Consider the following 24,907-nt stretch of genomic DNA (forward strand, 5'->3'; position numbering starts at 1 on the left):
TGAAACAGCATCCTGAGAAAGGATGACTGTGAAACAAATTTGTCAAGACAATGTTGTCTGGAAATATTTGGTTTTAAATTTGCATTTGACTAGTTGAGTATGAAAATACAACTTGGAAATGATTGTGTCTCAGAACTTCTAAGGCAGCCTTGATGGTCCTCTCAATTTTAACATTGTAATTGAGAAATTCAGTGCTATTCTATTTTATTTTCTCTAGGAACTTTTAGAGTCTCTTATTTATACTTGATTTGTGTCATGTCACCATACTGTGTATTCAGCCATCTTGCCAGAAACTTACTTGACTGTTTCATTTTAAAACCTGATGTCCTTTATTTCTTTGTTTAAAGTTTCTATTAGAATTTTTATTTCAGCTATAACACTTTTAAATTTCCACGAGTGCAAATTTTTATTTCTTTCACTTTTCCTTCTTTATAACCTCTTATTGTTGCTTCCAGAATGTGATTTCCATGAGCCCTCGAGTATATTTATTTTTGTCTATTTTGCTCTGTTGTGTTCTATTTTTGCTGCTGCTTCTATCTCTTCTGAGAATTTCCCCCTATTAATTTATGTAATTTGATCTCTTTACAGTGGTGTTCTTGTATATCATGGTATTCAAGTTATTCTTTTTTTTTTTTTTTTTTTTTTTTTTTTTTTTTTTTTTTTTGACAGGCAGAGTGGACAGTGAGAGAGAGAGACAGAGAGAGAAAGGTCTTCCTTTGCCGTTGGTTCACCCTCCAATGGCCGCCGCTGCAGCCGGCGCACCGCGCTGATCTGATGGCAGGAGCCAGGATCCAGGTGCTTTTCCTGGTCTCCCATGGGGTGCAGGGCCCAAGCACCTGGGCCATCCTCCACTGCACTCCCTGGCCATAGCAGAGAGCTGCCTGGAAGAGGGGCAACCGGGTCAAGTTATTCTTAAATCATGTGGTACTTTTTGGTTGTCTCTAATCTTTCTACACATTACTGGAATTTTGGATTTTGAGAAGTCGATATTAGTAACTGTAAATATCATTTAAAATAACTCTACTGAGTCATTTTTTATGGGAATCCCTCCAATTACTGTTTTTTTTTTTTTTTTTCACAGCCTTAGGTTGGCAGTTTTCCATTAAAGAGAAATCGCTTAGTATCTCATATTGGGAAGATAAGCCTGGATGCTGGCTTCTTCCAAAAGTGGGAGCCAGGACTATTCTTGCAATAGAGAACTTAGGTCTGTGGTTCTTACCTGGAGTTGCACATTAGAGTGAAAGGAAATTTGAACAATGCTGATGTTCGTGCCATAGGCTCAAACAATTCAGTGACAATCTGTTGGGGTGGCACCCAGGTATGTTTTCAAAGGGCTTCTAAGCCATTCTACTGTTTGTCTCACATGGAGACAGATATTTTGGACCAGCAGCATATCTGCATCACCTGGGAATTTGTCATAAATGCAAATTCTTGGTTCGTGGTTCACTGAATTCTGAACTCTGGAGGTTGGGCCCAGTAATCTCTGTTTTAATAAACTCTCCAAGTGTTTTTTCTTTCTTTCTTTTTTTTTTTTTTTTTTTTTTTGACAGGCAGAGTTAGACAGTGAGAGAGAGAGAGACAGAGAGAAAGGTCTTCCTTCCATTGGTTTACCCCTCAAATGGCCACCACGGCCGGTGCTGTGCCAATCTGGAGCCAGGAGCCAGGTGCCTCCTCCTGGTCTCCCATGCGGGTGCAGGACCTAAGGACCTGGGCCATCCTCCACTGCACTCCCAGGCCACAGCAGAGAGCTGGACTGGAAGAGGAGCAACCAGACAGAACCGGTGCCCCAACAGGGACTAGAACCCTGAGTGCCGGCGCCACAGGTGGAGGATTAGTCTAGTGAGCCACGCACCAGCCTCTAAGTGGTTCTAATTCATGCTCAAATTTACCACTCTCTAATGTTGATTACTTAATCCTTAGTCTCGGTGTCTTTCTCAGTCATGTTTTCCAGAAAATCTCTAGCCTCTGATCACACATGAGGAAGGATACTCCCTTGACTTCTCTTTCTTAGACTATAGCAATGCTTCCATTTTCAATTGCATCCACAGCTCCATTTTGAAATGTCTTCAGGTACACAATTTCTGATCTCTTCTGAGGTTCTGTAGTGCAAATTAACTTACCTCTGGCCTTCTCCTATTGCAAGTCTACATTTTCGTTTTATCTACTAGAGTTGTTATTAGATTCTATTTTCAGCCTACTACTGTGATTCATTTTTTTCATCATGGCCTCCTCTCTTTTCCTTTTCTTTGTAGGTTAGTGCTTATTTCCTTGCTTTCTTGTATATTTTGACATTCCAGAAAAAAAATAGAGATAATAAAAATGCATAAAACATAGGGCATATATGGAATTTCAAATAAACAATAGCAATTTTTATATATTCTAATTCATTACTTGTCATTTATCTGAAAATCAAATGTAAGTAGGCATTAAATTTTGTATTTTAAATAGAAAGGGTTAGTTTTTGAGAATATTAATTTTAAATCATACATCTCAATATTTCTGGTGTAATTAAAAATACATACTCCAAATATTTCAAAAGTAAGTTGCTAATTTTAATGACACATTTTAAGAAGTAAAGTATTGTCAATATTTCATAATTATTGTTCTAAAACTCAATAACTGAAACATGTTTCTACAACTGTGTCTATTTGGGATAAAATTTTAATTTAATTTTATTAAACTATGTTTTTATGGTGAGCATAGCATTATGTCTAATCGGAGATGTTTATATGCACAAGACAATGCAGTGGAAAGAGGATTGGACTTCAAGTAACACCAAAATTGAGGTAATGTCACATTCGTGCTATGTGACCTCTATGAAGGTCACTTCCTGACTTTGTATTTACTTTTCCTTAACAGGAGGTATATTAAAACATTATACATCATTTATAAATATTAAATGAGATAATCAACAGTCTTTTGCTTATGCTCAGAGCCTGGGAAGGGCCTGAAACTTAGAAGGTGCTCAGTGAATATTATTCCACACCCCCCTCCACACACACAGCTGACTCAGAAAATTTGGCAGACTATCTGCTATCTCCCAGTAATATTGCAGTGACTAATTTCACATACCATAAATACCTTTATGGTATTTATACTATATCAATGAATTCGTTACTTTGCTAGGGCTGCCATCACGTAGTCCCTAATACCTGATACTTTAAGAGAAAGTGATTTACTCAAATTCTGGAGTAGAGAATGTGAGATCAATGTGTCAGCAGGGTTAGTTTTTTGAGAGGTTTCATCCTTAGCTATGGATAGTGTCTTTTCCCTATTTTTTTCACTTGCCTTTCCTCTGCATCTGTGTTTCTTTTTCTTCTAAAGACACCCATCATGTTGAATTAGAGCTCACTTATAACTCAATTGCCTCTTTTTTTTAAAAAAGAGATTGATTTATTTATTTGAAAAGCAGAGTTACAGGGAGGCAGAGGTAGAGAGAGAAGCCTTCCATCTCTCTGATTTACTCCCCAAATGGCTGCAACAGCCAGAGCTGGGCTGGTCCAAAGCCAAGAGCTTCTTCCAGGTCTCCTCTGTGGGTACAGGGTTCCAAGGTCTTGGGCCATCTTCTACAGGCCATAGCAGAGAGTTGGATCAGAAGTGGAGCAACTGGGACTTGAACCAATACCCATGTAGGATGCCAGCACTGCAGGATGGCTTTACCCACAGTGCTGGCCCCCTCAATTGCTTCTTTAAAGACCCAGTCTCCAAATACCTTCACTGTCTCAGGCACTGGGAGTTGGGAGTTCATTCTATGAATTTATAGGTGGTGGTAGTGGTAGTAGGGTGTTTCCACTTTATCCCATAACATTGAAGTTACTCAGATTTACTGACTTTTGTCTTAAATAAGCAGTTTTACTCTCTGATGATTTCTGAACAGTTTAGCCTATTCATGTCAATAATAATTTGAGACCAAAAGAAAGGAGGGGGAGGGAGGGATAAACAAATGTGATCCCAAGTAATAATTATCCTGTAAAAAACAAAGTCCTTTGTATTAGAGGGATCTTTAAAAGGGATAATTTTAAAAAAGATTTAGAAGTGATAATATCCACAAAGAATGGGAGAGATGGTCTTATTTAAATGTTTTCTAAGTTATGAATTTATAAGGGAGATATTTTTAGGGATATTTATTTCTCCAATTATTACAGAGGTATTTAGGGAGTTTCTACAGCATGTTCAGTTCAAAGGAATGCAAAGCACTGTTAAGAATATAAAGAAGTACAAGACAGGGTCCTTCTGAGGTGCTTTTATCTCTAGATGAGGAATCAAAATTAGTACAAGGGAAACAAAAAAGAAAAGGCAACAATTAAATATAAAAGCCTTTGATCCTGTGTGTAGAGGCCTTAGCGTGAATGTGAAAGAGGTGTCAATGTGTATTGTGCTGGTCTGAAGTATCGCACAAAGGGTCAGGTTATATTTGTGCTTTGAAATATGAGAATAGTGGGGTTTTTTGCAAAGTGTAGAAATGACATAAATAATTGGCCTGTTCCTGTTTTCTTAGTAGCATGAATAAGAGTCCTCAATTCCTACTTTTCTATTGGTTTATTTACTTATTTCATGTTCGTGTTCCTCATTAGAACATAGTCTGTGAAGATATGGTCCTTGGTTGTCTTGTCTGTTGTTGTTTTTCCACCATATAGAATAATATTTTATAAATAACAGATGCTCAACATTAGTTGAATAACTGAGTGAGTGAATGCTGTGAAATGTTAAAACTAGAAAGTTGGAAATCAGTCTCAGTGCATGGAAAAAATCAGATTAGTTAGGGGTACAAAATCTGAGAGAAAATTTTGAAATTGAAGTGCTATGTAATTAGGAGGATTTAAAGAAGCCAAAACAAGATTAGGGTGATGTAAGATATGTTTTTAGAGAACCATGAAAACCTACAGAAATTTTCTACAGGATACTTCTGGGCTTACTTTCACAATGGTCACTACTAAGATGAAAATTGTCTGTGTTCTACTGGTCTTTCATAGTCATTAACCTCAGTGCCATCATTCTTTGTGTTTAGTACCTTTTCCTTTTTGTTTACCAACCCTGTACCATTCCTAGAAGAATCCAGCTCATCACCCTTACAAACTGTGCGAGGATTTGGCGTAGTTTTGTGCTACTCATAGAACTCCCAGAACTCTAGTCTAGAATTAGGTTATTTAGCCACCTCTGCTGCCTGAGATTCTGGAAAAGGATGTATCTGGCATTCTGGGTGTTGTCCAGACAAAATAGTCTTCTCCAGCAGGGCCACAGTGGAGGCAATGGCTGTTGGATACACAACATTTTCTGTCACAGGTTGGCTACCTTCTTGTACCAGAAATAAATTTTGTAGTATGTTGCCAGAGACCTTTTTGTTAAAATTATTTTTGAATGGATGTTTGTTCTCAGCCATGCTTCATTTAGTTTTAGCCGACTGAAACAGAATTGGTTGAGACATCATATTGGAAAGTCACCTTTTTCTGTGACTGTCTTTAGTTTTGTTATCATTTGCTTCCCACTCAAGGGTCACTAGGTTCTAGAAGGCAGATAAGGAGGGAGCGTCTTCCTTCTCAGAGTAGGACGTTCAGTTATGACTAAAACCCATCTTCTCTGTGTTCCCAGTGTTGTAGCTCTTAGTCTCAGTCATCATGTCCCAGTGGAGAAGTGTTATCGCTGAGAACACAGATGGGGACAGTTTAAACCTGGGGTACTGTGGGAACCTGAAACCAACAAGAGAGGACTCCTTTTGTCGGAGAGGCAAGCCCAGTGGGTTCTGAATCCTAGACTTATTTTAATGTTAATTTTAATTTTTAATGCTTGTTATTTAATTTTTATTAAAATTTAATTTTTGTTTTAATTCAATGTTTTTAGAAATTTTACAAATTTTATTTCTGAAGTGATCTATCCATCCTAACACAAAAATCACACAAAAGATAATCTTCTCTGCAGCATTATCTGTTATTCTAACAACTTCATCCTCAGCTCCACTTCTCAGAGACAAATCTCTCATAGATGCTTGTTAGTTCTTCTAAGGTTAATACCAAACACTCTAGATGATATTTTAAATCAATGCTATTTGTTTCTCAATTTTAGTATTGCACATTAATTTCATGGTGGAAAGTTAGAACATTTCTTTCAAAGTTTTATAATACTTTGAATATGACCTTGTCTAAACAAGATAAGAGTCAGTGAACTCAAAAGGCTTCCATAGCCTTGGAAACTCATGACTGGTGCATAGGGAGATTACTGATGCCATAAACAGGAGTGTCAATTTGTAAAGTCAACAACAGGAGTCACTGTGCACTTACTCCTCACGTAGGATCTCTGTCCTTAATGTGCTGTACATTGAGACTTAATGCTATAATGAGTACTCAAACAGTATATTTCGCTTTGTGTTTCTATGGGGGTGCAAACTGTTGAAATCTTTACTTAATGTATACTAAACTGATCTTCTGTAAAAAAAAAAAAAAAAAAAAAAGAAGAAGAAATTATCAATTCCCAACTTGACTCTCACTGGGATTAAACATGACAATAGGTCTGATCTGATTTCATCATCATTTAAAAAATCATCTATTATTTTTCACTTTATGTTTGTGTGGGAGCAAACTGTTGAAATCTTTACTTAATGTATGCTAAACTGATCTTCTGTACATAAAGAGAATCGAAAATGAATCCTCATGTGAATGGAAGGGGAGAGGGAGTGGGAAAGGGGAGGGATGCGGGTGGGAGAGACGATATGGGGGGGAAGCCATTGTAATCTATAAGCAGTACTTTGGAAATTTATATTCATTAAATAAAAGTTAAAAAATAAATAAATAAATAAATATGTTAAAAAAAGTTTTATAATAACTTTTGCTTTCCTGTCAGCTGTTTTTCAACTTTAAATATTATACTTGATGTCAGTTGATTTTTTCAATAGTTTTCTAATAGTTTACATAATTGTCTTCTGATTTTTCATTTCTATAGTGAGGTGTTTTTTCTTTCTAATCTCCTTTTCATCTTGTTTGCATGTAGAAACTTTGGTTAACTATACTTTTATATTGCAAAATTTCCAATATTTTCATGGTAAACTGCAACCAACACAAGTCCACTTTGCTTTGTTAAAACAGTGACTTTAAAAGCAGAAAAGAGTAAATTGTGTTTACTGGAACTTTAAGCTAGATCAGGATTATATCCTAGGTTTACATTTTTTTCTTTGCTGTTCCAGAGTTTTGACTCCTAGATCACTGGAAAGAATAATAACATCAAGGCCAGCTGGATCATCTTTCTTAGTTTTAGTAATTCATTAACTCCATACATTTTCGTGGTTTATTTGTATAATTTTTTGTTTTTATCTAGAATTAAGTTGAGATCGTTATTATCTTCCTTTTTTCCTCTGTGACTCCTCTTACTCCTTTCTTCTTCTCTTTCCTTTATCCCTCTCCCTTTCTCTTCTTCTTTTCTCTATACTGATTATCTTCCTTATGCTTTTTTTGTTACATTTATTTTGAGTTTTTTTTTTTTATTATTTGACAGGTAGAGTTATAGACAGTGAGAGAGAGAGAGAGAGAGAGAGAGAGAGAGAGAGAGAGAGAGAAAGGTCTTCCTTCCATTGGTTCACCCCCAAAATGGCCGCTATGGCCGGAACTACACAGATCCGAAGCCAGGAGCCAGGTGCTTCCTCCTGGTCTCCCATGCAGGTGCAGGGGCCCAAGCACTTGGGCCATCCTCGACTGCCTTCCCAGGCCACAGCAGAGAGCTGGACTGGAAGAGGAGCAACCTGGGCTAGAACCTGGCGCCCTTATGGGATGCCAGCACTGTGGGCAGAGGATTAACCAAGTAAGCCATGGTGCCGGCCCCTGAGGATGGTTTTACCATATGGCTTTGAAAATTTATTGCTTTTTAGATTCCATATCATTATGTTGACTTATTTTCTCATTTTGTTCAAGCTCTGTTTCCAATTTCTACTTAAGAAAATGTTCATGAGAGGTAAACTTCATGATATATACCAATCTCCAAATGCTACACATACGTACACACACACATACTCACACACACACACACACACATTCTGATAGTTAGTAATTTAATGAAGAAATCTAGGTTGATCATAATTTCTCCAGGCATTTCATGGGCATTACCACAATGTTTTCTAATTTCTAGAAGTGTTGAAGGAAAGTATGACATAAGCTTATTTTGTACTATTTTGTAAGCAACTTACATTTTTCCTTTTTTAAAATTTTTTTTTTGAATTTTTTTTAAACTTTTATTTAATGAATATGAATTTCCAAAGTACAGCTTATGGATTACAATGGCTTCCCCCCCATAACGTCCCTCCCACCCGCAACCCTCCCCTTTCCCACTCCCTCTCCCCTTCCATTCACATCAAGATTCATTTTCGATTCTCTTTATATACAGAAGATCAGTTTAGCATACATTAAGTAAAGATTTCAACAGTTTTCTCCCACACAGAAATATAAAGTGAAAAATACTGTTTGAGTACTAGTTATAGCATTAAATCTCAATGTACAGCACACTAAGGACAGAGATCCTACATGAGGAGTAAGTGCACAGTGACTCCTGTTGTTGACTTAACAAATTGACACTCTTGTTTATGGCCTCAGTAATCACCCTAGGCTCTTGTCATGAGCTGCCAAGGCTATGGAAGCCCCATGAGTTCACTGACTCTGATCATATTTAGACAAGGCCATGGTCAAAGTGGAAGTTCTCTCCTCCCTTCAGAGAGAGGTACCTCCTTCTTTGATGACCTGTTCTTTCCACTGGGATCTCACTCGTGGAGATCTTTCATTTAGGTTTTTTTTTTTTTTTTTTTTTTTTTTTCCCCAGAGTGTCTTGGCTTTCCATGCCTGAAATACTCTCATGGGCTTTTCAGCCAGATCCGCATGCCTTAAGGGCTGAATCTGAGGCCAGAGTGCTGTTTAGGACATCTGCCATTCTATGGGTCTGCTATGTATCTCACTTCCCATGTTGGATCATTCTCTCCCTTTTTTATTCTATCAGCTAGTATTTGCAGACACTATTCTTGTTTATGTGATCCCTTTGGTTCTTAGTCCTATCATTATGATCAATTGTGAACAGAAATTGATCACTGGGACTAGGGAGATGGCATTGGTACATGCCACCTTGATGGGATTGAATTGGAATCCCCTGGTATGTTTCTAACTGAACAAGTGGTATTTGCCCCTTTGGGATTGGCTTATTTCACTCAGCATAATGTTTTCCAAATTCCTAACAGGGATCACTTTTCAGTTAAAATTTAAACACCTAAGAATAATTGTGTGTTAATTACAGAGTTCAACCAATAGTACTAGAACAAAAAAAATACTAAAATTGATAAAGTATTACATTGTACATCAACTGTCAGGACAAGAGCTGATCAAGTCACTGTTTCTCATAGTGTCCATTTCACTTCAACAAGGTTCCCCTTTTGTGCTCAGTTAGTTGTCGCTGATCAGGGAGAACATATGATATTTGTCCCTTTGGGACTGGCTTAATTCATATAGGAAATTTTTTGGCATAGTGTTTTGGCTTTCTGTCCCTGAAAAGCTCTCAGGGTCTTTTCAGCCAGAACAGAATGATTTTAAGTGCTGATTCTGAAGTTGAGTGCTATTTAAAATGATTGTCATTCTATGAATATGCTGTGTGGACTGCTTCCCATGTTGGAGCATTCATTCCTTTTTAATTATATCTATTGTTATTAACAGACACTCAATCCCATTGATATGATCACTTTAATACTTAAGACGATATTTTTGGGCCTGCTGCATGGTGTAATGGGTAAAGCCACTACCTGCAGTGCCAATATCCCATGTGGTCACAAGTTCGAGTCCAAGTCCTTGGGCCCCTATACCCATGTGGAAGATATGGAAGAAGCTGCTGGCTTTGGATCTGGCCTTTGCAGCTATCTGGGAAGTAAACCAGCAATGGAAGACCTCTCTCTCTCTCTCTCTCCATCTATCTCTGCCTGTCTGTAACTCTGCCATCAAATAAATAAGTAAATCTTAAAAAAAAAAAAAAAAAGATGGTATCTTTAACATCCAGCCTAAGAGGGCTTGGGGCCCCATGGCAAGTTTTTAACCTGTATGATTAGGAGTAAGTCCATAGAAATGTATGAGGAACTATGCAGCTTTACAGTACAAACCTCATATACTTCATAACCACAACTTCAGGAACATGGTGATTCTTCCCACCTTGCCTGCAAGCATCCACACTTCGTCCCCTGTTTCTCAATCCTATCCCATTCCCACTCTTATTTTCCACTGAAGTCTATTTTAATTGACTTCACACATTTATTTAACACTATGTTAAGTAAAAAGTTAAAAAATAAAAGTGTTTCTCAACAGTCAAGACAAGGGCTGTTCAAGTCATTGCTTCTCAAAGTGTCAATTTCCCTTCTACAGATTGCCTTTAAGGTGCTTTATTAGTTATCACAGGTTTAGGGAGAACATATATTTGTCACTTTGGGACTGGCTTATTTCACTAAGTATGTCGTTTTCCAGATTCATCCATTTGTTGTAAATGACTGGATTTCATTTTTTATTAGTGTGTAGTATTCCATAATGTACATATCCCATAATTTCTGGATCCAGGCTTCAGTTGGTGGACATTTAGATTGATTCCATGTCTTAGCTATTGTGAATTGAGTTGCAATAAACATGGGGGTGCAGGTAACTCTTTAATATGCTTATTTCATTTCCCTTGGATAAATTCCCAGAAGTGAGATGGCTGGGTCATATGGTAGGTCTATATTCAGATTTCTTCAGTTTCTCCATACTCTCTTCCATAGTGGCTTTACCAGTTAGCATTCTCACCAATAGTGGATTAGGATATCTTTCTCCCACATCCTCACCCGCAGTTGTTGTTTGAGTATTTCTGTATGAAGGCCATTCCAGCTGGGGTTAGGTGAAGCCTTATTGCGGTCTTGATTTACATTTCCTTGATGGCTAGTGATTCTTAGCAGTTTTTCATGTGTCTGTTGGCCATTTGGATTTCCTCTTTTGAGAAATGTCTGTTTAAGTCCTTTGCCCATTTCTTAACTGAGTTACTTGTTTTGTTATTATTGAGTTTCTTGATTTCTTTATGTATTCTGGTTATTAATCCTTTACCAGTTGAATAGTTTGCAAAAGATTTATCTCATATAATTGGTTGCCTCTTCACTTTATGAGCATTATTTTGCAGTGCAGAAGCTTCTCAATTTGATGTAATCCCATTTGTTAATTTTGGCTTGATTGCTTGTAATGTTCTCTAATAATTTGATGGTATTGAGTCATAGATTTAGGTCTTTAATCCATTCTGAGTGAATTTGTGTGTAACCCTACCTTGGAAATCCAGTTTTGCCAGCACCATTTGTTGAAGAGATTATCCTTACACCAGGGATTGATTTTAGCTCCTTTGTCAAAGATAAGTTGGTTGTAGGTGCGTGAGTTGATTTCTAGCATTTCTATTTTGTTCCATTGGTCTATCCATCTGTTTTTGCACTGGTACAAGGTTGTTTTGATTATAACTGTCCTGTAATTTTCTTGAAATCTGGAGTTGTGATGCTTCCAGCTTTGTTTTTATTGTAGAATATTGCTTTAGCTATTTGGGGTCTCCTGTGTTTACATATGGATTTCAGCATAATTTTTTCCAGATCTGAGAAGAATGTCTTTGGTATTTTGATTGGTATCACATTGAATCTGTAAATTGATTTCAGAATATGGACATTTTTATGATATTCATTCTTCCAATTTATGAGCAAGGAAGATTTTTCCATTTTTAGATGTATTCCTCTATTTTTATTTATTTTTTGCTGTATAAAGGACTTTCATACTATCACTTTATTTGCATTGTTCCAATTGTTTTACCTGAATGTATTTTTTTATTTTTTTATTTTCAACTTTTATTTAATAAATATAAATTTCCAAAGTACAACTTTTGGACTATAGCAGCTTTCCCCCCCATAACCTCCCTCCCACCCACAACCATCCCATCTCCCACTCCCTTTCCCATCCCATTCTTCATCATGATTCATTTTCAATTATCTTTATATACAGAAGATCAACTTAGTATATGCTAAGTAAAGATTTCAACAGACTGCATCCATAAAGACACACAAGGTATAGAGTACTGTTTGAGTAGTAGTTTTACCATTAATTCTCATAGTACAACACATTAAGGGCAGAGGTTGTACATGGGGAGCAGGTGCAGAGTGACTCCGAGAGTTGATTTAACAATTGACATTCTTATTTATAATGTCAGTAATCACCCAAAGCGCTTGTCATGAGCAACCAAGGCTATGGAAGCCTCTTGAGTTTACCAACTCTGATCTTTTTTAGACAAGGCCATATGCAAAGTGGTGGCCTGTGGATGGCCAGAGACTAAAGCCAGGAACCTCAAACATAGTCCAGGTCTCTCACTTGAGTGCAGGGGCCCAAGTACTTCGGTTGATCTCTGCTGTTTTCCCAGGCATATTAGTAGGGAGGTGGATTGGAAGTGGAGCAGCCAGGATTAGAACTGATGTCCTTATGGAATGCCAGTGTCATAGACAACAGCTTTATCCATGGTCTCATAACACTGGTTGGTTAATGTGGTATATGTTTGATGACCTTAATACTAGAAATTAAATTTAAGGAAATGGGACAAAAATGTATTAACTCACTTGCAATGACATAAATAATATATGCTTATAAGTAAATTTTGTGGCACATGGAGACTTTTTAAAAATACTTTTAAAATTTTATTTTATTTAAGGATTCCAACTTCATGCATTTAATATATACAGATTTGGGAATAAGATGATTCATCCCCCCATCCCTCCCCCCCATACTCCCATCTTTCTTCCTCCTCCCTCTTCCTTTCCCATTCTTATTATTTTTACAGAGATCAATTTTCAGCTATTTTTTTATATTCATAAAATCAACCCAACACTAAGTAGAGAGTTCATCAATTATCAGGAAAAAAAAAAACTAAACTAAATAGACAAACAGAAAAATTGCTCCTTGACATTCAAGGCAAGGGCTGTTCTAAATCAATGCATCTCAAAGTAACAGTTTCACTCCTGTAGATTACATTTTAGATACTCTATTAGTTACCACAGATTTTGTGACTAGCTTATTTCAATAAGTATAATGGTTTCCAGTTTCCATTTCCTTAATAATAATTTTTAACAAAAAGAGACACATAAAAATTCTACACATTTTTGGGTTACCATGTGATGTGATGTTTCATTACTTGTGTACATTGTTCAAGGGTCAAAGAATATTCAAACATTTAATATTTTTATAGTGAAAATATCCAAAAATCTTTCCTTTGGTATTTTCAGGGTGAAATGTTCAGTAATTTAGCAACATGTATTTTCACTCTACTGTGCAATAGAACCCCAGAACTTCTTACTCCTGTATGGCTATAACCTAGTATCCACCAGTTAATATTTCCTCAATCCTACTTCCCCTCTTAACTTCTCTAGTCTTATATTTTTAACTTCTGTGAGATGTTTTAGATTCCACACAAGAGTGAGATCATAACAATATTTTTCTTCTATGCTTGACTACTTCACTTAACCTAGTGGCCTCCAGTTCCATCCATGTTGTTGGAAATGACAATTTCATCCTTTTTTTAATGTCCAAGTTATATTTAATTGTGTATATGGACCACATTTTCTTTATTTATTCATCAGTGGATAGACACATAGGTTGTTTCCATTTCTTGGCTCTTGAGAATAACATTGAAATAAACATTGGAGTGTAGATGTCTCTTCAACAGACTGATTTCATTCCCCTTGTACATATATACCCAGAATCATGTGGTAGTTCTTTTTTAGTTTTTTGAGGAAAATCTATACTGTTTTCCCAGAATGGCTGTATGAATTTTCATTATCATCAACAATGTGCATAGGTTCCCTTTTCTCCACATCCTCTCTAACACATATTTTCTTTTCATGTCTTGTTATAATCCAATCTTGTTAGATTGAGGTAATATCTCATTGTGCTTTTGATTTTCACTTTCCTGATGATTAGTCATCTGTATTTGGGCCATATTCTGCTGCCTTCTCAGGCACATTAGCAGGGAGCAGGATTGGAAGCAGAGCAGCCAGAACTCAAGCCAGAAGTGTGATATGGGCATCTTAACCCACTGCCACAATACTAGCCCCATGCTGCCTTTTCTGAAATTGGGTTATTTCTTTCTTTCTTTTCTTTTCTTTTTTCTTTTTTTTTTTTTTTTGGCTTTTAAGTTGCTTAAATTCTTATGTTCACTTTCAACAAATTTTATTCAGCACGGTACTGAAATTATTAGAGCAATTAGCCTAGAGAAAAGACTAAAGGGTGTCCAAATCAAAAGAGAGTAAGTTTATTGTTACTGTTTACAGATGATGTGATCTTATATAGAGAAAATCCCAAAGACTCCAGCAACAAGGTATTAGAACTAATGGATGAATTCAGCAAGTTTGTAGGATATAAAGTTAATGTTCAAAAATCAGTAGCATCATTATATGTCCAAAATGAAACATCTGAAAAAATTCAAGGAAGCAGTCCCATTTTACAAAAATAAAATACTTAGGAATAAATTCTAACCACATAGGTGAAAGATCTCCTCTCAACGAAAACTGTATTTATAAAAGAAATTAAAGGGAACACAGAAAAATGGGAAGACATCCCATGTTCATGGATTGAAAGAATCATTATCATCTAAATATGCATGCTATTCAAAGTGAATTACAGATTTAATCCAATACCTATTAAAATCCCAATGATATGTTTAGTGAACTAGAAAAATCACTATTAAAATTTGTATGGAACTACAAAAGACCCCAAGTAGTCAGAGTTATCTTGAGCAAAAATAACCAAGCAGGAGGCAATGTTTTAATCATGTAAATTTCCTTCATGTCTTACTTAATAAAAATCCAGCTAGATTCTTACATCTAACTCAGCAGATGTTGTGTGGGTTGGATTACATACAAGAAGAAAAGGAAAGGATTATTTTAATAGCTTTTTTCAGATGATCATGAATGTATTCTTTAATGACACAAAAATTCAGCTGATAGCTTATAAAAGTTAACTGAAACAACCATACTATGAATTTTTTGAGGATCTAAAAAAATTGTTTAGGCCGGCGCCGCGGCTCACTAGGCTAATCCTCCACCTAGCGGCGCCAGCACACTGGGTTCTAGTCCCGGTCGGGGCGCCGGATTCTGTCCTGGTTGCCCCTCTTCCAGGCCAGCTCTCTGCTGTGGCCCAGGAGTGCAGTGGAGGATGGCCCAAGTGCTTGGGCCCTGCACCCCATGGGGAGACCAGGAAAAGCACCTGGCTCCTGGCTCCTGCCATTGGATCAGCGCGGTGTGCCGGCCGCAGCGCGCCGGCAGCGGCGGCCATTGGAGGGTGAACCAACGGCAAGGAAGACCTTTCTCTCTGTCTCTCTCTCTCACTGTCCACTCTGCCTGTCAAAAAAATAAAAAAAAAAAAATTCGTTTAAGGAATACAGCTTCACGCATTTAATAGATACAAATTTGGCAACATGATGATTCTTCCCCCTTACGTCCCACCTTCCTTCCTCCTCCCTCTCCTTTCTCATTCTTATTATTTTCAGAAATCAATTTTCAGAAATCAGAGTATGCAAATATAATTTTAGTTCACCATGCATTGGCCATTCAGAAAATACCGGTTTCTTATGTTATGTACATTTTTTCAAATGTTGACATATTTCATTGTAGCTCATAAAGAATTATATTTATGACTATCATAATTAGAATGTCACTCACAAAAATATTAAATATTAGGGAATTTTCAAACTGATGATATTGAATACAAGTTTTCTGACACTCTGCTTTTCACCTGAAGGCTTAATTTGTATCATTGGAAACAAGTTCTCTCACTTGTTTTTCTTGACATGATAAGCTTCTTTCATTCATCTATAGGAAAATGTTGATCAAATACCTATGAACAACCATGGATTGTCTGTCAATCATTTTTCAAAAGAAACATATGTGTTGTATGAAAAAAAATAGCTAGTTCTTACATCTCAAGCCATTTCTTAAATATGTTCCATCCAGGTACACTTTGAGAGGCAGCAGAAATGATTTAGAAATACTTTCAATTTTGTCTTATAGAATGTCAAAAGCTATGCACACAAGAGTTAATTTCTATTGGTGAATTAAAGTATTTAAGTATTTGTTCCCTGTGAATACAAAATAGAATAGGATCCAATGATTTCTTTCATCTGGTTTGGTGTTACTGACTGTTGGAATTTTGAGACTGATATTCTATGTATTTTTTCCTTTTCTTTCATATCTTCTGTTTCTTGGTCTCTCTATTTTTTATAATATAAAACATTTCCTTTTTAAAAAGATTATATTAATTTATTTGTGAGACAGTTACACGCAGAGAGAGGGAGAGACAGAACATTCTCTGATCCATTGGTTTTCCAAATGGCTTACTGGAGCTGGGCTGATCTGATGCCAGGAGCCAAGAGCTTCTCCAAGTCTCCCAAACAGGTGCAGGGGTGCAAGCACTTGGTCCATCCTCTACTGCTTTCCCATGCATAGGCAGAGAGCTGGATTGGTAGAGGAACAGCTGGGACACAATTCGTTTATCTTGAAGTCAATATGAGAGAGAGAGAGAGAGAGAGAGAGAGAGAGAGAGAGAGAGAGAGAGAAAGGGGGACAGAGAGAGGGTGAGTCAAGGAGAGGGAGAGATCTTCTATCCACTGATTCACTCCCCCAGATAATTACAACAACCAGGGCTGTGCCAGGCTGGAGTCATGAGTTAGGAGCTTCTTGCAGGTCTCCCAGGTGGATGCAGGGTCACAAGCACATGGGTCATTTTCCTCTGTTTTTCTCAGGCCATTAGCAGGGAACTGGATTAGAAGTGGAGCATCAGAACATGAACCCATGAACTGGCACCCATATGGGAAGCTGATGTGTAGGTTGAGATATTACCGACTATGTTACAATGCTGAACCTTATAAAAATATCTTTACTTCATCATTTTACTTTTTACTTCCATTCTGTTATCCACAGGTTGAAATCAAAGTCATGGAGTTCAGTAGGGAGGGTAGTTTCCATTTATTTATACCTTCTCTTATCACGTTCTTGACTGCAATTTTCCCTTCCTGTTTCTTCATTTTCCTAATATCATCCCCCAAAGTGCTGTTTACATACTGTTTCTGTGCTCCGAAGTATATTTTATGTTTCTATATTTCCAGAGTAATGGTATAGTGAGAGAAATTCTAAAGGAAACATTATATGCTTGATTCAATATATTATGCTATACATCTTTAATACATTTGATCATTTGAGTGAAGCAAAGTCTCCACCTCTTTTATTTACAGGGAACCTCTATGTTTGTATGCCAATTCATGGGTATAAATTAAACTGTAAAGAAATGTGCTACTCAAGTCCACTATCATAACACCATTTATATTAAAAGAGGGAAGACTAAATTCCATCCATATGTAGAAGTGGCCTACAGAATGTGATTAACACCATGAAATCCTAAGTCAGTTTTTATCCAATATCTGACCATGAATCAATCTATAGTCTGGGAAAAACGATGCAAGCTCTCTTTGTCTCAGTGTTCTGAACCACAAAATTGATTCATAGTAGTACTTCTAGAATTGCTGTGGACATTAAATGAATCAATCTCTGTACAATATTTAGTGTCTTATATCACACAAAATCAAGTGAAGTGGAAGAGGTGATTATTGTTGATTATACTCTTCATTTTAAATTATTGGTGTTGGAGTCTTAGAAGGAACACAAGTTTTGGCAATAAGAAGACCTGAATATGCAAACTTGACTGTTATTAAATTCCTGAAATTCTCAGATACTTCATCTATGAAATAGGAATGATAATAGTGTCCTTAGAGTTTTATGATGACAACTTAAAATAATATAGTAATAAATGTGTAATTTTCACTAGAATACTAGCTTCCTGAGGGTCAGAACTCTGTATTTTATCTGCAGCACACGGAAGGGTATCTAAATGTCAAATGAACACTCAATACAAACTGTGTGAATTAACAAAATTTGAAGTAAATGGGCAAATGATGCAAGAAATAGAAGCTACTCTAATTGTGAAGTAGCCAGTATGAGAGCATGGATGATTAAAAGTTTACCCATTTAGCAAACATAAAATTGGTGAACGATATATTTATTTTTTTTTTTTTTTGTAGCTGAAGTTTAAATATTTTGTTGAGGACAGGTTGTGGCACAGTGGATGAAACTTGGATGACTGTAAACCATACTGAGGGCCAGTTTGAACCTGAGCCACTCTGTTTCTGATCCAACTTCCTGCTAATGGATCCAGGGAGGCAACAGGTGACGAGGTCAAATGCCTTGGCTCCAACCACCTACATGGGAGAATTGAACGGATTTCCTGCCTCCCGCCCTCTGCCTGGCCTCTGACTCCTTTGTGCATTTGGGGAGCAAATCAACACATAGACCATCTCTTTCTGTCTCTGTTTGTCTATTGTTCTGCCTTTCAAGTATATGAAAAATAAAAATAAAAAATTAGATGCTTTATTGGAGTTTGCCATTCATTTACAAATACAGTACAAAATTATTTTGGTAATGCTTAAGTGTGTGAATAAGAATACATTTTTTGACATTTGAAATATGCTTTAATTTACATAGCATTTATATATTATGTGATACATAATATCATATGGCATGTTGTATTAGAAGAAAAAGAAAAATTGAAGTGAAGAATCTGTAACCAGGATGGTAGAAGGAAAATATAAATCATAAAATGTCACTGTAGTTTTCAGTTTAAAAAGTAAAGATTACTTGTTTCCCTTAGAAATACTTTGAAAATACAGTGAAATAAATGAGTATTTGATAATAGCTGTTTATTATTATTTAGCAAGATTATTACTTTCCTTCAAAACATCCTTTCATGTTTATAGATAAGAAACTGTGGTGGGCAGACCAAAACTTAGCTCAGCTGGGAACCTGCAACAAAAGAGATGGAAGAAACCCCACGATCCTACGGAATAAGACTTCTGGGGTTGTTCACATGAAAGTGTATGATAAAGAAGCACAGCAAGGTAAGTCACTATAATGAATTTGTGCCTCTTTTTTAATATATAAAATTCTATTTCTTGCATTATTTTTCTCAATTCAACAATAGAAATTTCCCATTCATGCTTCTAATAAATATATTTTAAAAAGAAAAATACAGGTTAAAACTGCAGATGAAATGCTTTGAACATGAGTGCATAATGAACTTTGAAAACATTATCAGAGAATTTGTCAGATTTTCAGGAAGACTTTAAACAATTCTAACTATAAGGATATGATTAAGAAAATTAAGCCCCCTTCAAAAAATTATATTGTACATGTACTACATGTACAATATGATTAAGCCCATCAAATGAATGACCTAGTGGGTATCAAATGGACTATGTTGACATAAAGCTTTCATATCCAAAGGAACTACATTGTTTAGCTCTAAACATTTTACTTTTTTGTTTGTTTGTTTTTGCTTGTCTAAGTGGTATACAGTAACATGGAGTGAGAAGAATAACAGACGGCTTACATAGGTGGATTTGTCACATTGCTCAAATGGCCATGGGATTAGAGATGTCAGCCAGTGCAGCCCCACACCTGCTAGGCTTTCACTAGTTTTTGCTTCATGATCCATGACATTAGCAGAAAACTATATATATATATATATATATATATATATATATATATAATTTCTGTGTTCTACTTTCTCACTTTATCCTCTACTATGAAAATCTTTAGCTTCATAGATATTCCTTCTTCAGAAAATTTTCAGGAAGTTTTTTGGACACTAAGAAAGGGATTTTCATCTGAAGGATTTTGGACATGTAAAGTAAAGCAGAAAAGAGTAGGAAGGATAGAGAACCAAGGGAATCACTATTTCTCACAACAGGTGACAACCATTGAGCCGGCAGAAATTATTTGGCCACCATTTGAGAGCTTTGCCAGCATTTCAAGGACAGAATTGAAGCCATGTCTACTTGCCTTCCCTGTACAGATCATGGGCCATATTTTGGTGTGAAATCCATACAATTCAGTAATGAACAATTTTCTATATCAAAATAAATAATTTTACTGGTATTCAAGTCATAGGGAACAGATGATGTAACTTAAAGTACTGATTCAATAAATAAAATATCAAGACATTTTCATGCATTTAAATAGAATATATTCGTTAAATATAAAAACAGTACTATTATAAATCTCAGTGAATAATCTAAACTGCAGAGAATATCTCTGAACACAACATTAGAAAATAGGACAGAAGGAGGGAGGGAGGGAGAATGATTGATTTCCTTATAGGACCTTTAAAAAAGCATAGAAACTTCCCAAAATGTGGAGAAGCATACACTTTCTTTGGAACATATAAATTGGTATATTAATTATATTTCTAGAAATAACCCTGATGAAATTTTGGGAGGAAAATTTTAGTTCATTATTGGTGCAATTTGCTCATGATAGTAGGATTTCCCTTATCTTTTAAAGGTAATATCCTATAAGTACAGTTGGGTGTTCTATGCATTGTAACACTGTTACCAAACTTGCAAGAACCTCTAGCACTTACAAATCAATGGTATAATATGACTAAGTTTAAAATGCAGGAAAAATACCATTTATCCTAGAAGAGTTTGCTGATAAAAGCATCTGTATTAAAGACAATCCCATTAACAGAGTCACTGCAGGTAGCTTAAAAGCTTCATTAATATGAAATATGAGCAATTTAGGACTATTTAAGGTGTTAACATTACTACCTCCTTGGATTTCAAAGTACAATTAGCCACTTCATTTATCATTTTTGACACAGATCACTGGAGAGTTGAGACTTCTCGTTACTCAAGTAGACTTTCTAGCTCCTCTGTGATTTGGGGAATGAGGTTTGAACATCAATATCATTACAAAATATTAAGCCATGGTAGTATTTATAACTTTAAAGATAATCACTGCAGAAATAATTATATTTTCCTATTTTTGTGTTTACTAGGAAAACATATTTATTGATAATGACTCATTTTGTTATTACTTTTAGTGTAATCTCCCTATTAATTTCCTCTTAGATACTGAGCAAACACTACATTAAACGTGTTTGTTAATATACAGTGTAATTCTTAATATATTTATTCTTATTTATCAAAATGTATTGCAATATATTTTGCAATTATGTTAAAAATATGCAGTCCCTGAAGGTCAGAAGATTATTTTTCTATTACTTTTCACATATTTTTGATATTATCAAGGCTATAGAAACCCTTGTTCTTTCTTATTTATAACATTTCATTTCTTTCCTAATAGATTTTTTCATTATTTGTTTTTCCAGTTTTTATTTATTATTATTTATTTTTAGAAATAATTTCTAGCATTTTTCATATTTGTAAACATATGTAAACATATGTATATGTGCATGTATATATGCACATATATACTATTTTTCTTGAAACCAGGGATATTGGCTGGCGCTGCGGCTCATTAGGCTAATCCTACACTTGCAGCGCCAGCACCCCGAGTTCTAGTCCTGGTTGGGGCTCTGGATTCTGTCCTGGTTGCTTCTCTTCCAGTCCAGCTCTCTGCTGTGGCCTGGGAGTACAGTGGATGATGGCCCAAGTGGTTGGGTCCTGCACCTGCATGGGAGACCAGGAGCAAGTGTCTGGCTCCTGGGTTTGGATTGGCGCAGTGCCTGCTGTAATGGCCACTTCGGGGGTGAACCAATGGAAAAGGAAAACTTTTCTGTCTCTCTCTCACTGTCTAACTCTGCCTGTTAAAAAAAAAAAAAAGAAAAGAAAAAAAAAGAAAAAAAGAAACCAGGGATATTGGTATCATATAAGCTGGGATTCGTGATAAGAATAATATAGTGAGGGCAGAAGTTGATATTATTATGTAGAAGTTATAATTAAGTGAGGATAACATTTATAACTTTTCTCTATGCCAAATATAATATCCTTATTTTTATGCTTTATATTAACTTAAAGATATGAGAGAAAACATCTAGAAATTATCTTCTTGTGACTATATTTTTTAAGATTGATTTATTTGACATGTAGAATTACAGACAAAGGGAGAGAGAGGTCTTCCATCTTTGATCTGCTAATTCACTCCGCAAATGGCTACAATGGCCGGAGCTGGGCCAATCCAAAGCCAGGAGCCAGGAGCTTCTTCTAGGTCTCCTACACGGGAGCAGGGGCCAAGCACTTAGGCCATCTTCTGCTGCTTTCCCAGGTGCATTAGCAGGCAGCTGGATTCATAGTAGAGCAGCCAGAACTTGAACCATTGCCACAGGCAGAGGCTTAACCTACTGCTACAGAGGTTTTGCACTAACTAGCTTTTTAACTTAGCATACTAATCTCTAGTTCCAGCCGGCGCCGCGGCTCACTAGGCTAATCCTCCGCCTTGTGGCACCGGCACACCAGGCTTAGCAGGTAAGGCCGCTGCCTGAAGTGCTGGCATCCTAAATGGGCGTTCGTTCGTATCCTGGCTGCTCTACTTTTGTTTTAGCTCTCTGCTATGGCCTGAGAAAGCAGTAGAAGTTGGCCCCTTCACCCTCATGGGAAACCTGGAGAAAGCTCCTGGCTCCTGGCTTTGGATCAGCTCAGCTCTAGCCATTGTGGCCAACTGGGGAGTAAACCAGCAAATGCAAGAACTGTCTCTCTCTCTGCTTCTCCTTCTCTCTGTGTGTAACTCTGACTTTCAAATAAATAAATACATCTTTTTAAAAAATAAGTTCTTTGCAAGATCATTATTGGGGCAAACAAATTGCTACCAATTTTTTTAGATTTATTATTTGAAAGGCAGAGTTAGAGAGAGAGAGAGAGAGAGAGAGAGAAATCTTCCGTCTGCTGGTTCACTCTCCAAATCACCACAATGGCTGGGGCTGGGCCAAAGCCAGGTGCCAGGACCTTCCTCTGGGTCTCCCACATGGGTGTATGCCATCTTCTGCTGCTTTCCCAGGCACATTAACAGGGAACTAGATATGAAGTGGAGCAGCTGGGACTTGAACTGGCCCCCATATGGGATTCTGGTGCTGTAGGTGGTGGCTTTACACACTATGCCAAACACTGACATGCTACTAATTTTTTTTAAATATTCATTTATTTATTAGAAAGACGGAGTTAAAGAGAAAGGAGGGGGCAAGGGAGAGAGGAAGAGACACAGAGGAGAGAGAGAGATCTTCCATCTGATGGTTTACTTCCCAAAAGGCCACCACAGCTAGGGCTGGTCCAGGCTAAAACCAGGAGATTATTCTGGGTCTTCCACATGGTTGCAGGGGCTGAAGCACTTGGGCCATCTTCTGTTGCTTTCCCAGGTACATCAGCAAGAAGCTAGATCAGAAGTAGAGCAACCAGGACAGGCACTGGGCATATGGTACTGGACCCAAAATGGCACTGATTTTGGCATGCTGATTTTCTATCCTGAAGCTCTCTTGAATTCTCTTATCAGTTAGAATAGTCACTTAGTGGATTCTTATAGTTTCCCTATATATATATATATATATATATATATGTCTTATATAGCCTTTATTATTTTGAGGCATGTTCCTCCTACATATAATTTGCTTAAAATTTTTGTCCTGAAAGGATTTTGTATTTTATCAAATTCTTTCTTTGCACTTACTGAGATAATAATGGCTTTTATCCTTATTCTGTTGGTGTGATATATCATCTTTATAGATTTGAGTATGTTGAATCATCTCTGCATCCATGAGATAATTCTGACTTGGTCAGGATAGGTGATCTTTCTGACATGTTGTTGAATGTAATTATCAAATATTTTGTTGAGGATTTTTGCATCTTTTTTCATCAAGGATTTTGATCTATAGTTCTCTTTTTTGTTGTCATGGTATCTTTATTTGGTTTTAAAATTAGAGTAATGCTGCCTTCACAGAAGGAATTGAGACGGATGTTCCTCTCTTTAAATTATTTTGAATAGTTGGAGAAGAATTGGTGTTAATTCTTCTTTAACATTTGGTAGAATTCAACAGTGAAGCCATCTGGTCTTGGTTTTCTTTGCTGGAAGACTCTTTATAACTGATTCAGTTTCATCCTTGTTTGTTGTTCTGTTCAGACATTCTTTTTTAATTTTTTAAGGAATACAACTATCATAAGTAATTTTAGGAATATAATTATTCTTCCCATCATATCAGCCCTCCCAGACCTTCTCCCCCTCCTTCTCCTGTTACCATTCTTATTTTCTGTTGGGGTCTTAAACTCGAGGCTGACCCCTGACCAGCAGGATCAGTACAGGCACTCCCCAACAAGGCGAACGGGAGAGGTAAGGTCGACGGGTGATGAACACACCACAGCACCCATGAGTTCTACTGAAGCAGGAACTACTTTATTGAGGAAGTGTACAGGCTTATAAAGCTTATGAAAGACATGTGCAGTAGGGGAGCCAATCAGTGAAAAGGTCATGCAGGCATGGATGGACCAAGCGCAGGGGCATCTTAAGCAAAGTATAGGGATCATGCACTGTCCACGTGTCCAGAACCAAAGCGGACCTATCCCTGCTGGTGGTCTGATTTTACTTAGCTTGACCAAAGCAGCCGCAGACACGCCCCTCGAACATCCACCAGGTGCAATATTGTAATGGAGATTTTAGGCAATGCCCAACAATTTTCCATTAAGATTCTTTTTTTTTTTTTTTTTTTTTTTTTTTGACAGGCAGAGTGGACAGTGAGAGAGAGAGAGACAGAGAGAAAGGTCTTCCTTTTGCCATTGGTTCACCCTCCAATGACCGCTGCGGCTGGCGGGCTGCAGCCAGCGCATCACGCTGATCCAAAGCCAGGAGCCAGGTGCTTCTCCTGGTCTCCCATGTGGGTGCAGGGCCCAAGGACTTGGGCCATCCTCCACTGCACTCCCGGGCCATAACAATGAGCTTTTCTGGAAGAGGGGCAACCGGGACAGAATCTGGTGCCCCGACCAGGACTAGAACCCGGTGTGCCAACACCGCAGGCAGAGGATTAACCTAGTGAGCCAC

General features: G+C 37.0%; 1 protein-coding gene across 9 annotated transcripts in view; it reads left to right on the forward strand.

Moving 5' to 3' along the window:
• Positions 1-24,907, forward strand: part of LRP1B (LDL receptor related protein 1B) — a 2,140,503-nt gene that overhangs the window by 1,477,803 nt on the left and 637,793 nt on the right. For all 9 annotated transcript variants that reach the window (XR_007920674.2, XM_051849575.2, XM_051849574.2 and 6 more), the window contains one exon: positions 18,844-18,984. Coding sequence is in view for 8 of the 9 variants with exons in the window: in XM_051849575.2 (XP_051705535.2) it covers positions 18,844-18,984 (141 nt within the window). In the remaining variant the exon portion in view is untranslated. The remainder of the gene's footprint in view (positions 1-18,843; positions 18,985-24,907) is intronic.

Source organism: Oryctolagus cuniculus, chromosome 3 (genome assembly GCF_964237555.1).
Source record: "Oryctolagus cuniculus chromosome 3, mOryCun1.1, whole genome shotgun sequence".
Lineage (NCBI taxonomy): Eukaryota > Metazoa > Chordata > Mammalia > Lagomorpha > Leporidae > Oryctolagus > Oryctolagus cuniculus.